This window comes from Balaenoptera acutorostrata, chromosome 20 (assembly GCF_949987535.1).
Source record: "Balaenoptera acutorostrata chromosome 20, mBalAcu1.1, whole genome shotgun sequence".
NCBI lineage: Eukaryota > Metazoa > Chordata > Mammalia > Artiodactyla > Balaenopteridae > Balaenoptera > Balaenoptera acutorostrata.
Genome location: NC_080083.1, coordinates 37,533,050 through 37,547,389, shown reverse-complemented (window position 1 = coordinate 37,547,389; position 14,340 = coordinate 37,533,050). Strand labels below are relative to the sequence as shown.

The 14,340-nt window shown below is 55.3% G+C and overlaps 2 protein-coding genes across 3 annotated transcripts; both read left to right on the top strand.

Annotated features, from left to right (window-relative positions):
* Positions 1-5,918: 5,918 nt before the first annotated feature.
* HOXB8 (homeobox B8) lies at positions 5,919-8,620 on the top strand. Of its 2 annotated transcripts, none has more exons than XM_007176393.2 (2): positions 5,919-6,680; positions 7,490-8,620. In XM_007176393.2, the coding sequence occupies exons 1-2, from the start codon at positions 6,257-6,259 to the stop codon at positions 7,792-7,794; spliced, it is 729 nt and encodes a 242-aa protein (XP_007176455.1). In that variant the 5' UTR covers positions 5,919-6,256; the 3' UTR covers positions 7,795-8,620. The 2 variants fall into 2 exon arrangements, with proteins under 2 accessions (XP_007176455.1, XP_007176454.1); XM_007176392.2 differs by having other exon boundaries at positions 7,487-8,620.
* A 1,255-nt stretch (positions 8,621-9,875) lies between these two features.
* HOXB7 (homeobox B7) lies at positions 9,876-13,418 on the top strand. The gene is made up of 2 exons (XM_007176391.3): positions 9,876-10,470; positions 12,587-13,418. Exons 1-2 carry the CDS (start codon positions 10,071-10,073, stop codon positions 12,838-12,840), a joined length of 654 nt encoding a protein of 217 aa, XP_007176453.1. The 5' UTR covers positions 9,876-10,070; the 3' UTR covers positions 12,841-13,418.
* The last annotated feature ends 922 nt before the right edge of the window (positions 13,419-14,340 follow it).

Sequence of the window (14,340 nt, the reverse complement as noted above, 5' to 3'; positions counted from 1 at the left end):
ACTAGAGACTTCCCCACCACCTCCAGAGCCAGAGGAAGGCAAGACCTGCCCTGCCATCCCTGGAAGCAGGTCCTCTCTCAGCTGGCTGAGAAATCCACCTTGCTTTGGCTACTTTAAAATATCATGCAAGTGAAGAAGGCAGTAACTTCGTTCTGCTATTCCCTGCAGCAGAGGGATGGGATGCAGATAGAGGCCTCCAGAAGGCCAGGCTGTCCTTTTTTCCACTCAGAAAGAGTGAGCCCCTTAGGGTTTTCAATCCCCACCTGGAGTATGAGGCTCCAATTTGAGCCACAGGGTAGCAGCCTTGGTGTAAGGCGGGTGGAGTTTGGTAGGGGTGGAGGCAGCTCCGACAGGCTGGGAGAGATGGTTGAGTGTGAAACAGAAATGGTTCAGGAGAAAAACAAACAAACAAACAAAACCCTTCCCGGTCGGACCCCAGAATTAAATTCGGTTTCAAGGCACCTTTCTGTCCCCCTCAGACTGTGGCGTCCCACCAAAGCCTCAAATGGGCGAGCGCTGTTCTCGGCAGCCCGGCCGTTCTCATCCAGCCGCTGGGATTCTGCTTCTGCCGTGCTGGCGCTTGGGAGCCGGCCTCCTGCCAGAGCCTCCCACCGGGCCCACCCAGCAGCGCTGCAGTCCGCGGAGACCCTGAGGTTGGGGTAGAGTTGGGGACAAAGCCTGACCCTCGAGAAAGCAGCCTGGAAGCGAAAAGGCCCTGCCTACCCCTCTCCGGCGAACGGAAGGATGAGCTAATCGGAGAGACAGCAGGAGGCAGGAGAACGTGAAGCTCCTGATACTGCTGGGCCCCAACCCGCCTCCTCCTCCGAGGGTTCCAGTCGATATATAAAGTGAATCTGCCTTTAAAGCTTGTGTAGAATGGGCTCCCTCCCCATCCTGGGCTCCCAGCAGCCAGCCCGTGCTGAGAGTGAGCCGAAAAGGCCGGATTCCGCCCAGAGGAAACGCAAGAAAGTGAGGCAGGAACTGAACGGAGTGCTGCGGAGTAGGGGGCGAGGGCGCCCCGGGAAGCCTCCGGCGGCGTCTGGGTCCCCAGCCCGGGGTGGCTTCTTTAAAAACAAACAAAGGCGAAGATGCGGAGGCTAGGAAGCCGGAGATGGGGAAATCTGCTGTCGTAAAAGAGAGATTCAGAGAGGGGGACCGGGAGAGTGCGAGACAGAGGGAAGCCGGGAGAGGAATTCAATGCCGTGTGCGCAGCAATAAAAGAATATGACCGCTATAAAAGTTTATAGCGTATAAATTTCTGAAGGTTAAGAAACTAAACAGCAGCAAAGCAAACAGTGAGGGGAAACTTTCCGGAGCTGAGAGAGCCACAGCTGGGCCTGGGCTCCGGGCCTGGCGGGCGAATGGGTGGGCCTGACTGGGCCGCCTCCATCCTCACCCTCCCGAAGTGCGGGGCGCGGGGTTTCCGGGGGCCCCAGGGGGCAAAGAGGGGCGAGGAGGGAGAGGGGAGGGAAGAACACTTTTGTTGTCACAAATGCTTCACGGAATGCAACTGGGACTCGTCTTTGTTCTTCGAAACCGCACCCCCTTCCAGAATCGGGCGTCATAAAGAGAAGCCCCCTGCACGCGCGCGCGCACACACACACACACACACACAAGCACGCAGGTCCGGCGGGGCCAGACGTCTGGGCGCTGGCAGCCTCTTGATCCTTTTACAGTCTCGTCCCACCCTCTCAGGCCTCCTCTTCCCCCACAAAAAGCCCAATTGTTTCCCCTCAGAATTTGAAACAATCGTGTTGGGTTTGAAATGTGCTCGGCTCCCCCTTTTACGGGCCATAAACGGCGCACTGCTCGGCGGTATCTGCCCGAAATTAGGGGCTTGAGGTGGGGGGTGGGGACGAGAGAGAAAAGCCTCTGGTTTCTTTTTCGCTCCTTATCCCCTCTCCTTGTTTGTTTGTTTTTGTTTGTTTGTTTTGTTTTGTTTTTAAAAAAAATTTTTAGCTTATCTGCACAATTTTATGAACCACTACCTGATTTCCGACGCCTCTTCTCTCGCCCGCTCTCGTTTCCCTCGTCCTTTTCTGCTAATACTGAAAGTTTCTCCGCATTGTCGCCGCACTGGCTGGCTCGCTGAGAAGCTGGAGGAGCCGGTGGCGGCGGCGCCTTTTCTCAGCATGGCCGCTAGATGGCACCCTTGCTCCACGTGAAAATCCCCCCGTGCTGCGGCTGCCGGCGCCCGCGGCTGCACCTCGCACTTCGGTCGGCCCTGAATCTACGAATTGAGCGCTACCAAAAGTCATGAATAATTTGCCCAGAATAAAACTACAGGGTTCATTGTGGCCATTTCCCCCATTTTGTAGATTTCAGATATAGTGGTGTTGACCCCCTCTCCTCAAATGGTCAATTTTCTGAATTTCCCCCAGGAGCAGGGCTCAGGGCTTCTCACCCAGTTTCTACGTTCGGTGGGACAACAAATGCAAGAAAACGGGGAATAATAGTAATAATAGGATTAGTGGATCCAAATAAAAGAGGAGGATTGGTTCGGAAAAATGAGATTATCAGGGGAGGGGGGCGAGAGGAATGTCTGCGGATACGGGTGAGCAGGTCAGGTGAGAGGGGCGAGCCAGCAGAAGGTCGGATACAGAGGAAGCCGCCCCAACCTGCTGCGGGATCGGCGGGAGAGGGAACCGGGTGAGCCAGTCCGGGGTAGGGGTGGGAGCACTTTGGGGGAAACGGATCCGTGGCTTTGGCGGGGATTCGGAGGTGCCCAGAGCCGGCGGGGCGGCTCCGCACGGACCGAGGCTCTAGAGCCTTTGTATGTGGCCGGGGCTGGGCGGGGCGGCGCCGGGCGACCCGGGCTCAGGGCAGGGGCTCCCAGAACAGCGAGGTGCGAAAGGCTTGGATATTTCCTCGGTTGATCTGGGCCCTCCAATTTGGGCCGCCAAAAAAGAGTGCGTTTTCCGGATGGATGTGGGAACAGGCGCAGTGCAGGAAGTAGGGGATTGGTTCTCCCCGCGTCCCGTGGCTTCCAGGTGAGAGCTCGGGCTCCGTGCCCCGAGGCCCCGGCCCCAGACAGACCTGGGGAACACCGGTCCCTTCGCATCTTAGCAGCTGGAGGCCTGGACATCAGGCATTTCTCGCTCTGAGACCTGAGCGCTGTCAGCCTGCCCATAGCCCCTTAGATTCCACATCTCCCATTTCGACCCGGCCCGGCCGATCCTTGCCCTCCATCCGGACAAACGTGTGCGAGAAATAGATGCCCCCCCCTTAAGATTAGCCCCGCTGCAGCCTCGCCTCTCCTCCCCCAGGACCGGGGGCGAAGAGGCTAGCGGAGTTTCTCAACTTGAGTTTCTCTAATAAATCTGCGCTCCACTGGGTGTTTATAAATTATCTCCTCGCTCTTTCTTGTTTTTTCTTATAATAGAAACATTTTCCTTCCATCAGGAATTTCTGGCACGGTGTAGGGATGATTTAGAACAAGCCATTGAATTTCTACCTCACCGGTTAGTCCTCAAATCATGACCATAAAATCCCCGGCACTTGATAAAAATGTTCGCTTTGGCAACAACTTAACTTTGCCTTCCGCTGCCTCACCGACCCCTCAGCCTGGCGCTGAAAATTCAAGACCCTGGTCCTCTCCCCTCCTTTTCTCCTTTCTCTCTCTCCCTTTCAGCCCCTCGCCCATTCTCCAGATTCACTTTTGAAGGACCAAGTGGCCCCACCGGTACCTTCCCTTTGGAAAAGGTGATAATTTCCTTTTTACAAAGGTTGGGGTGAGTGGGATCCCCAAAAAGCACCCCTCCAAAAGGAAGCCACTCTCTCGTGAATAAACAATGGATCAGCTGTGGATCCAATGTATTTGTAAAGGCTCCACCTTTGTTGCTAGAAGATTTCTTTATCTCTCTCTCCCTTCCTTCCTTCTTTCCTTTCTTTTCCTTTCCTTTCCTCTCCTTTCTTTGCCTTTCCTTTCCTTTTCTTTCCTTGCTCAGTGAGCCACTTCAGGAAGCCATTGGTTTGGACACTCAGATTGGGGCCTTCTAAAGCCTGGCCACCATTGTCACTAGGCCCAGTAGGCCGGGAAAGGCAACTGGCAAGAGAGTGTGGCATCCAGTCAGCTGGGTCCTGCAGTCTGTTTCAGGACCTAGGTCCTCAGGTCTGGAGGGAGAGCAGGGTTTAACTAGAGGCTCCCAAGGGAAGAAGAGAGAAAATGGGCGACTCAGTGACCCTGCTGCATCCAAATCCCTTTTACCCCAAAGTCAGTTTAGGTAGTGACAGTGGCTCAAAGGACAGTGAAGGCTAAATGGTGCCCCTCCCATTCATACACTCTGCAGTCAGTGTCCAGGGCAGAGGAGGGCACAAGACAGTGGGCACCAAGGCCAGGCACCAGGGCAGCAGCCTCCACTGCTCTTCCCTCCCTCTGATGTGCTGATGAGCCTGGAACTGCCCTCTCAACCGAGGGTGATGCGGAAGGTGTGGAGGACTGGCCTGGGAAGGTTGGGAGCCAGTTGGGCTTGGTTACTGGGTCCCGAGGCCTGGGTGCAGGACTGGGGCGGCCCAACTGAATGTTATCCTGCTGGTGGCATCAGGCCCCTCTCCCATCACACAGAGTTGGTCTACCAAAGGCTTGCTGACTGGGCTCCAGTACCTTCTAGAGACTCCCTCCCCATTCCAGCAACCCCCTCCCAGGCCACCCCAGGTTGTGTAAAACTGCAGAATCGCAGTTGCAGGGTGAGCTTTGGTCAGGACTTCACCACTGCCCATTAACCAGAAAGTTTCAGCTCTTCCTCCTGGTGCCTCCTCAAGCTCTCCTGGATCCCTTCTCCAAAGAAAAGCCTTGTTTGTTTGTTGGAAAGTTGGTGAGTGGCCTGGGTGGGGCAGAGAGTGTGGTTGGGGGCTCCGGAGAGGGAGTGGGGGCAGGTGCTTCAACAGCTGAAGGAGGCGGAAAATCTCCGAAAAGTCACCGTTTGCGCCGAAAAAACTCATAATCATTCTCATTTCGGCTTTGTCACCCCCACCGTGCTGCAGTCGGGCAGCGGGGGCGATCGAAGCTGCAGTTTTATAGCTGTAGAGGAAAGAACTCGTAAAATGCTAACAGCTTTTATGCGCTGCGGCATAAACAACAACAGACTCGGCTTTATTGCGTTTTATAGTTTGTTAAAGAGTTTACAGCCGTTTTTGGGGGCCGGTTACCCAGCCAATTCCCTCCACACGATAGTTAAACCTTTATCAATAATAAGGAAATTGATCATTAAAGCTTTAAATATGACTACCTCGTTTGTTTGAAAATATGTTTAGGAGAGGAAGCTGTATGATTTGATAACTTGTATTAAAATACCAATTACATTTATAGGACCTTTTAAAACTCGGTGCAATTAAACCGTGTTCTTTTACATTTTTCCGAAGCGACCCTGACATTTAAAAAGACTCCAACTGCCTCGTTAAAATCGCGAAATTAACAGCGTGCCTACGCCTGGCGCGTTGTGTATGTGTGTGCGTGGTTTTTTCCGTGCGCCCCACATCAGTCTTTGGGGGTGGTCTGCGAAGGTATTTGATTTGTTGTGAGGCGAGAGATATCTCATTAATGTAGGTAGTTAAACAGATTTAATCCGTATTCATTCTCTCTCCCCCCTCTCCTCCCCGCTCTCTCCCCCTCTCCCCCTCTCTCTCCCTGGGTGTTTTTTTTTTTTTTCCTTCCCCTTCTTCTTTTTTTTTTTTTCCTCTCTCTCCTCACTCCCTGGCGCTCTCTCGCTCTAGCTCTTGCTCGCTCTCTCTCGCTCTCACCCTAGCTCTGCGTTCTGTCCGGGAGGAGTACGGAGAAGCCAATAGGATGCGGGGTCTCTAATGGATGCAAATGATCATGAAAAGACAGTGCAAAATATGAAACAACTCATTTGCAGGGAAGTAAATCACCGAAAACTGTTTATGAACTGGCATCCCTTCTTCGAAATGTAAAGCGAGGACCTCTTTAAGTGGCGGTATATTTTTGGGGGGGGTGGGGGGTGGGGGAGGGCGAGCGAGCCGCGGCTGCCATGCAAGCTTAGACTTTTGGAGGCTTCGCTGTCCTTTTCTATTCCTGGAAATCACAAAAAGTGTGGTGGCTTCGAGATCTTCTTCTCCTTTTCTTTCTTTTCTTTTTCCCCCCTCCTCCTTTTCCTCTCCTTTCCTGGCGAGGGTGACCAGGAGCCGGCGAATCCGCGTTTTTTTCTCTCTCTCTCCCTCCCTTTCCCCCTCCCCACCCCCTCCCCAACAGCCCCCAACTACAGCCGCCGCCGCCGCCGCCGCCTCAAAATTCAATAAAATGAGTTCTTATTTCGTCAACTCACTGTTCTCCAAATACAAAACCGGGGAGTCCCTGCGCCCCAATTATTATGACTGCGGCTTCGCCCAGGACCTGGGCGGCCGACCCACCGTGGTGTACGGTCCCAGCAGCGGCGGCAGCTTCCAGCACCCGTCGCAAATCCAGGAGTTCTACCACGGGCCGTCGTCGCTGTCCACGGCTCCCTATCAGCAGAACCCGTGCGCCGTGGCGTGCCACGGGGACCCGGGCAACTTCTACGGCTACGACCCGCTGCAGCGGCAGAGCCTGTTCGGTGCGCAGGATCCAGACCTGGTGCAGTACGCAGACTGCAAGCTCGCCGCCGCCAGCGGCCTGGGGGAGGAGGCCGAGGGGTCCGAGCAGAGCCCGTCGCCCACACAGCTCTTCCCCTGGATGCGCCCGCAAGGTGAGCTCGCGTCGGGGCCGGCAGGGGGAAGGGAGACCCAGGGCCCAGGCCGGCACGGGGGGCCGGGTAGGCCAGGCGCAGTTCCACCAGCCCCTGGAAGACTTGCTTGCTCCGTTCAGATAGGCTCCCCCTTCTTTCCTTCCTTGCTTCCTCCCTCCCTCCCTTCCTTCCTTCCTTCCTTCCCTTTCCTTCTTTCTTTTTTTGTTCCCCTTGAAGGAGGTCGCTAAGCGACATTTCCTGAATCCATAAACCCCTCACCCTGCCTGACTTTTTTTCTTCTTCCCCTCCTTTTTTCCCCTTTTACTGTTTTATGGGGGGTAGTGGAGAAAGGGTGGTGGGAATGGGGCGCTCAACTTTTGCACTTCTTAATTGCTTTATAGTTTAATTACCCTGAAGAAACTTTTCTTCTGGGGCAGAGGCTCTGGGGGCTTTTCAAGGTGGGTCCATTCGTCCCCATCCCGGCTTTTTTATTCTTACTTTTCCCCCTCCTTCACATCCTTCCTTCTAAAGTTTATGGCACTTTTAATAGATTCAACCACCCCCGCCCAACTCTCTGGTGCTGGTTACCAGGGGAGGGGGCTCCCCTTTCTGGCTCCCTTAGATTCAGTGGTGTCTGATCCCCCTCACCCGCCCCCCCTCGGCTGACCGCGGCCTCCCAGCGCTCCCGCCCCTGCACGGGGTAGAAGGTCCCCTGCCCTTATTATACTGGTCTCCTAGGCTGGTTCACGAATCTTCCAACCTTCTCTGTCTCTGCCCCCTCCCCCACCCTCCCCTCCCCTCTGTCTCGCCCTTTCCCCCATTCCCAGCAGCCGCCGGACGCAGGCGAGGCCGACAGACCTACAGCCGCTACCAGACCCTGGAGCTGGAGAAGGAGTTCCTATTTAATCCCTATCTGACTCGCAAGCGGCGGATCGAGGTATCGCATGCGCTGGGACTGACAGAGAGACAGGTCAAAATCTGGTTCCAGAACCGAAGGATGAAGTGGAAAAAAGAGAACAACAAAGACAAGTTCCCTAGCAGCAAATGCGAGCAGGAGGAGCTGGAGAAACAGAAGCTGGAGCGGGCCCCGGAGGCGGCGGACGAGGGCGACGCGCAGAAGGGCGACAAGAAGTAGGCTCCAGCTGGGACTGCCAGGGCCGCGGCCGCCCTGCCTCCGCGGGTCACCCGACCGCGCTGCCGTCGCCCGCCCCCGCCCTGAGAGAGCTCTGGCCCCGTGAGCGGGGCCCGGAGCCTGGCCTCCCACCGCAGCGTCCCCGCCGCGCCAGTCCCCGCTAGTGGTAGTTTCTCGTAATAGCTTCTGTGTGTGAGCTACCGTGGATCTCCTTCCCATCTCTTGGGGGCCGGGGGGGAAAGAAAAGGATTTTAAGCAAGGACTTCCTCTCCCTGCTAGGGTGAGCGGCTGCGGCCTGGCTGAGCCCCACCCCCACGCCCCTGCCCCGTGTAAAAAGCCTCCTTGTGCAATGGTCTTTTTTCCTTTGAACGTGCTTCTTTGTAATGACCGAGGTACCGATTTCTGCTAAGTTCTCCCAACAACATGAAACTGCCTATTCACGCCGTAATTCTTTCTGTCTCCCTCCCTCTCTCTCTCTCTCTCTCTCTCTCTCTCTCTCTCGCCTCGTCCTCATTTCCCCTCCCACCCACCTCCCCGCTGCCCTCCCTAGCTCGCTGGCTTTTTCTCTGGCTTCTCTCTTTTCCTCCCCCCCCCCCACCGCTTTGGTTTGACAATTTTGTCTTAAGTGTTTCTCAAAAGAGGTTACTTTAGTTAGCATGCGCGCTGTGGGCAATTGTTTAAAGTGTTCTTAGGTTTACTGTGAAGAGAATGTATCCTGTATCCGTGAATTGCTTTATTGGGGGGCGGGAGGGCTAATTATATATTTTGTTGTTCCTCTATACTTTGTTCTGTTGTCTGCGCCTGAAAAGGGCGGAAGAGTTACAATAAAGTTTACAAGCGAGAACCCGAGACTTGCCCGGCCCGCACTCCTCATTTGCTCCCGGCGCCTTGCAGAGCTGCGGAGGTGGGGAGCCGGTCACCGGGCTCCTGCGTCCGCCTGGCCGCGCAGCGGAGGGGGCGGGGGCTGGAGGCAGGTGGTGCGAGTCCCTTGGCCCAGGGGCGTAGGGGGTGAGGGAGGCGGCTGCGCGTGATTGGAGGAGAGACGAACGAGGGAGGGGAGCCGAGAGAAACCCCATCCCCTTCCCTTCGCGTTCCGAGGTGGCGAGGTGGCCGGCCCCGGAGACCCCCGCGCCCAGGCCATGCGGGATAGATGCGCCTGGGCTGGTGGCTTTATCTCCCCAACCTCCCCCTTTGTTTTTGTGTGCCCTCTCCTGTGTGTGTGTGGGGGGGGTAGAGGTGGAGTGCGGAGCTGCTGAACAAGCTGAAAAATAAAAAAAATTTTTTTAAATTTTTTTCGTACTTTCGTGGGGGGGAGCAGGAGGAGAAGGGAGATGCTCTTCCCTGCCTCTCCCTTTCTGGGACTTGACCACCTTCGCCCAGCTCCGAGGTGGTGGCTCGCCGCCTTCCTTCCTTCGCTCCCTCTGCTTCTCCAGCAGCCACGCTCAACTGAGGCATCCGCCTCCGGGAACCAGGAGAGCAGCATACCGGGCCACCCTCCTCCCTTCCTTTCTCTTCCCACCCACTCCGCCCCCTTCCTTTTTAAATTTTAAAACCTTTTTTTTTATTTTTTATTTTTTAGCCACCAGAAACCGCAGCATCCAACGCCCATGGGCTGGATTCCGCGCCTCTGGGAGCACCCAGGAAACCTCACTCCATCCCTGCCCGTCTGGGGCAGAGAGAGAGCGAGCGAGCCTTGAGGCCAGGCTCACCTCGCTCCTCACCTCGGGAGAAACGGACCAATTCCGGACCAAGTTCCCCCAAAGGCCCAGCCAGGCTGAAGCGGTCCGGATTAATAAAGACCTGGCCTGCCCCCACCCACCCACTCACCCGGTTGTATGCAATCCCTGCGTTTGTTTCTGGCTGGGTAACGGGCTGGGGAGGAGGGGGTGACAACAAGGATCGCTCTCGGAGGTTATTTATTTTCCGTTCCACTCAATCCCTTCTTCCCCAAATCTCGCCTGCAAGCTGCCTCCAGCCCACGGGGGTCGACAGCGGCCCTTGAGCCCCCAGCCCCAATCCACAGGGCCTGGTTTTCTCATTCATTATTGATCATATTTTATAAATCCAACGCCACACAATTTTTTCCACATTACCGGGAGCCGTGGGGAGGCTGCCCGGCTATTGGCAGAGGGGACGTCACGTGGGCGGGGTCACGTGGTCCAGAGAGGAAAAAGGGGGTCCTTTTTGGTGTAAATCTGGACTCTAATTCTGTAATATATCAAGGAATCTCGTAAAACCGACACTAAAACGTCCCTGCCTACAAATCATCCGGCCAAATTATGAGTTCATTGTATTATGCGAATGCTTTATTTTCTAAATATCCAGCCGCAAGTTCGGTTTTCGCTACCGGAGCCTTCCCCGAACAAACTTCTTGTGCGTTTGCTTCTAATCCCCAGCGCCCGGGCTATGGAGCGGGTTCGGGCGCTTCCTTCGCCGCCTCGATGCAGGGCTTGTACCCCGGCGGGGGGGGCATGGCGGGCCAGAGTGCAGCCGGCGTCTACGCGGCCGGCTACGGGCTCGAGCCGAGTTCCTTCAACATGCACTGCGCACCCTTTGAGCAGAACCTCTCCGGGGTGTGTCCCGGCGACTCTGCCAAGGCGGCGGGCGCCAAGGAGCAGAGGGACTCGGACTTGGCGGCCGAGAGTAACTTCCGGATCTACCCTTGGATGCGAAGCTCAGGTAACGCCGCGCACCGAGCAGTCCCGAGCGGTCCCAAGCCGCAGTGGCCCGGGCACATTCCCCGGAAGGCGCCCCCTTCCCGGCCAAGTGCCCCTCTCCGTGTCCAGAGTGCTCCTGGTAGGAGGTCGGCCCTGGGGACGCGGCCCCCCACCCCGAGCCGCGACCCGGCGCACCGCCCCCATTCCCGTTTTTGCTTGGTGCTCTCAGGCTCGCTCTGCTTCCCTAGCGGATCCCTCTCCGCCGACGCCGCGGCGCTCTGAGCCCCCAGCCCCCCCGCCCCCCCTACCCTTCCTCCCGTCCTTTTAGCTTTAAATATTTATCAGCCGCGCCGGCACGGGCTGGAGAGGAGGCCGTTTGTCTTGCGGAGGAAGGCTGGGGTTTTCAGAGAATAGCCATTAGGGTCTCCCCCCCTCCCTTCTCCCTTCCCCAGCCGGGGATCTCAGCTCTGGGTGTGTCCCCCAGCCCCAGCTTGGATAAGGTCTAGGGGAGGGGGCTGCAGCGCTGAGCAGTTCTCCCCTCCCCCTTTCTTCCCAGCCAACCCCGCTCCCCCATTATTCCCTTCTGGACAATTAGAGGTGGGCTCTAGAGGCCTGGTGGGAGGAGGGGGTGTGAGAGGTGATGAGGATTCAGCCAGGGACACAGAGCCAGAGAGGCAGGTGGAGAGAGGGGGGCTGAGGCCAAGAGAGAGCAGGCTCCTGACCTCCAGTAAACTTGGGAAGAGGGAGGCAGGCTAACTAGAGAAAGGAGCAGAGGCCTCAGGGGAGTACAGCTGGCTTCCTCAGGTGCCCTTCCTAGCTCCCCTGGAGAACTGGCCAACTAGTTTGCAAGTGTCATTCCAGAAGGGTGGATGTCCTTTTGGGGGAGACACTAGGACTCCAAGGAGCCAAATCAAGAGAGAGTGCAGGCCACCGAGGAAGCTGCTGCAGGAACCCCAAGAGACCAGAGGCTCCGTGGGGTCTCCTGACAAGCCTGTCCCAGACATCCTTCATAATGTTGTTCTGGACTCAGAGGCCAATCTCAAGGTCCAGAAGACCCAAGACTTGTGGTCAGACGCTCCCAATCCAGCCAGGGTTGAGGGCCAGGAGGAGCCCAGCTCTTACACTTTCAGTATTAGTGGTCACGGTCCCCATTACCTGCTTCATAATTCAACTGTCTTTCCAGCTGATTTATTAAAGCCCCAATTTTTCTGCTCATAAACATTTCAGCTTGGCTTTTATCTGACTTGAAATTAGGGCCCCTAGCCCCTCCTCCCACTGTCTCCTTCCTAGGAAGGCTGGCACCAGCACCTCCCCCAAGCCTCCTCAGGGTTTGGGGCCTAACCTGGGAAGCTCTTCCCTGCCCTTCAGCCCCCACCAGCCAGATACTGAATGTTCTACCCCAACCCAGGCTGCTGTCTCTCCTCTCCCTCTGTGCCTTCCTGGAGGCCCAAAGATTGCTTTGGAGGGCTGGGTTGTCTGGACAGGTGGGCAGGCAGGACAGCCTGGCCCTGTCTGAACCTCAGCCACTCACTGGAAAATAGTCATCAGAAGGCAGCTGCTCTCCAACTGACTCCACGCTCCAAGGAAATCTGCAAAGTCTCACCTCCTCCTCATTCCACAACAGGCTGGGGGAGGGGGGAGACTGGACCTATGAGGCTGTTTGTCTCCTTTTCTTTTTGGGAAAAGCCCTCAGGCCAGGCCTAGAGTCCCACTCCAGGGTCACTTGCATGGTTTCTGTTGTCCTGTACCCCCAAAGACCATCAGAGTCAGCATGCAAAAGGGGAGACTTGGGGTTCCTGGTCCCGGAGGATTAACTGCCTTTCATCCCACATACACCCCTTTCGGCACAGGGCCTTCAAGAGCCAGCAGGTTAGACCTTGTGTTCAGAAGCCCTAGGCTAGAAGACTTCCTGGGTGGAAGATGGGAGTGTTTGCCTTGGGAGGTCTGTAGAAAGGTCTGCACGTTGAGGAAAGATAGCAGGCATAGGCTGGGGTATGGATAGTGACAATTTGATGTAATGGGAAATAGGCTCTTCCAACCACCGATGCCAAACCGCATACAGGGTCCAAGAGGGAGGTTAGCACTCTCATGGCTCGTTCCTCACTCACTGATTTTTCTCCTGCAAATAACCTGCGCAGGGACCGACCGAAAGCGAGGTCGCCAGACCTATACCCGCTATCAGACCCTGGAGCTGGAGAAGGAGTTTCACTACAATCGCTACCTGACGCGGCGGCGGCGCATCGAGATCGCGCACGCGCTCTGCCTTACCGAAAGACAGATCAAGATCTGGTTCCAGAACCGCCGCATGAAGTGGAAAAAAGAGAACAAGACAGCAGGCCCCGGGGCCACCAGGCAGGACAAGGCCGAGGCGGAGGAGGACGAGGAAGAGTGAGGGACAGAGGAAGGGCAGAGGAAGAGAGACGAAAAAGGGAAAGAGAGAGAAACCCAGCTCTGGGAACTGAACCAGGAAACTCAAGTCAAATAGGGAGGGAAAAAAAACCTATTTAAATGGAAAGCAGTTAATTTTTTTTAAGGAGAGAAGGTGAAATTTTGGTTTCTTAACACTGAAAAAAAAATACTACCTATAGGAAAGTCCATCAGGTTTGTTTTGTACAGTATGGGAAGGACATCATCTACCTGTTCTGTAGCTTTCTGGAATTTGCCTCCCCTTTTCTATGTCGCTAATTGTTAAGGTCTTTGGTAAAATCTTGCTGTTTTGTAAGCCCCATCTTTGACGCCGTCTGTGTGGTCTGTGGGTCTGGAATAACATGTGTGGTTCCCCAGCTTCCTGAGCAACACCCCCTTCCCGGTAGCGGCGCTGAAGGGGCCTTAGGGAGCCCCAAGGACCCACCAACTAGCTCAAGTGTCCCCTCTGTGCACCTGGCCTGCCCGCTGCTCCTTGCTCCCACCAGCCCCTGTGATCCTCTTTGCATTCTATGTGTATCTGAAGGATGAAGAAATAAAAGCAATTAAAAATAAACAGATCCCCTATTTTCTGTGTCTCCCTAAGGCTGGGAGGGGTGAGGGATAGTCATGCATCCCAGTACCCCTTTGCTCCAACTTCTGCTGCTGGCCCATTTCTTTCTGTGCTGGAGCTTGCTCTTTTTTCTTGTGCCCCTTGCTCTGGGGGCTGCCAACTAGTGAACCTCAGATACCACACACACACATTCCCTTTACATTTTTTTACACATATTGACACACAGATGCACCCAACCACACCTATTTACAGGCTGACACTGCACAAAAAATAAATATATACATTGTCACACACAGTCACAAACACGCATATTCTTATGTTCACAAATAAACATACAGGCATTCACACATCCCAAACCCTGCCCAGGACACATAGTATTCACATTCACTCACACAAGTAACCCCACATTCATACTCACAGACATTTATACATACCAGGGTACACTCACACATTGGCTCATAAAACACACAGATTCACATTTGCCCCCAAGTAAACATGTCCTTGAGTCCACATGCCCAGTCGCACACATTCACAAAACAAAACAAAAAACAAACCCCCCACAGTTCCACAAACTCTTCCTCATTCAGGCCTTCACACCAGGCTCTGGCTCGGCACCGCCGCCGAGGCACAAATATAGAGCTGAAATCTTAAGTGCTAGGCCTCAAGCGAAGAAGGAGCGGAAGGAAAGGGAAGGTGACCACCCAGATCCACTCCCCCTTCTCGCGCCGACGGGCGGGCGGCATTGGGCAGAGGCCAGGCCGGCGAGCAAAACCTCCCGGCCGCCCAATCAGGCCTCCAACGTCAAGATGCTCCTGGCTTGCCGCTCGGTCGGCAAACATTTTCCGCAAGAGCTATTCGGTTATTTTATTGCAATTTATTTTACTTTCATTTATTTTAATTTATCTCATTCTAAAT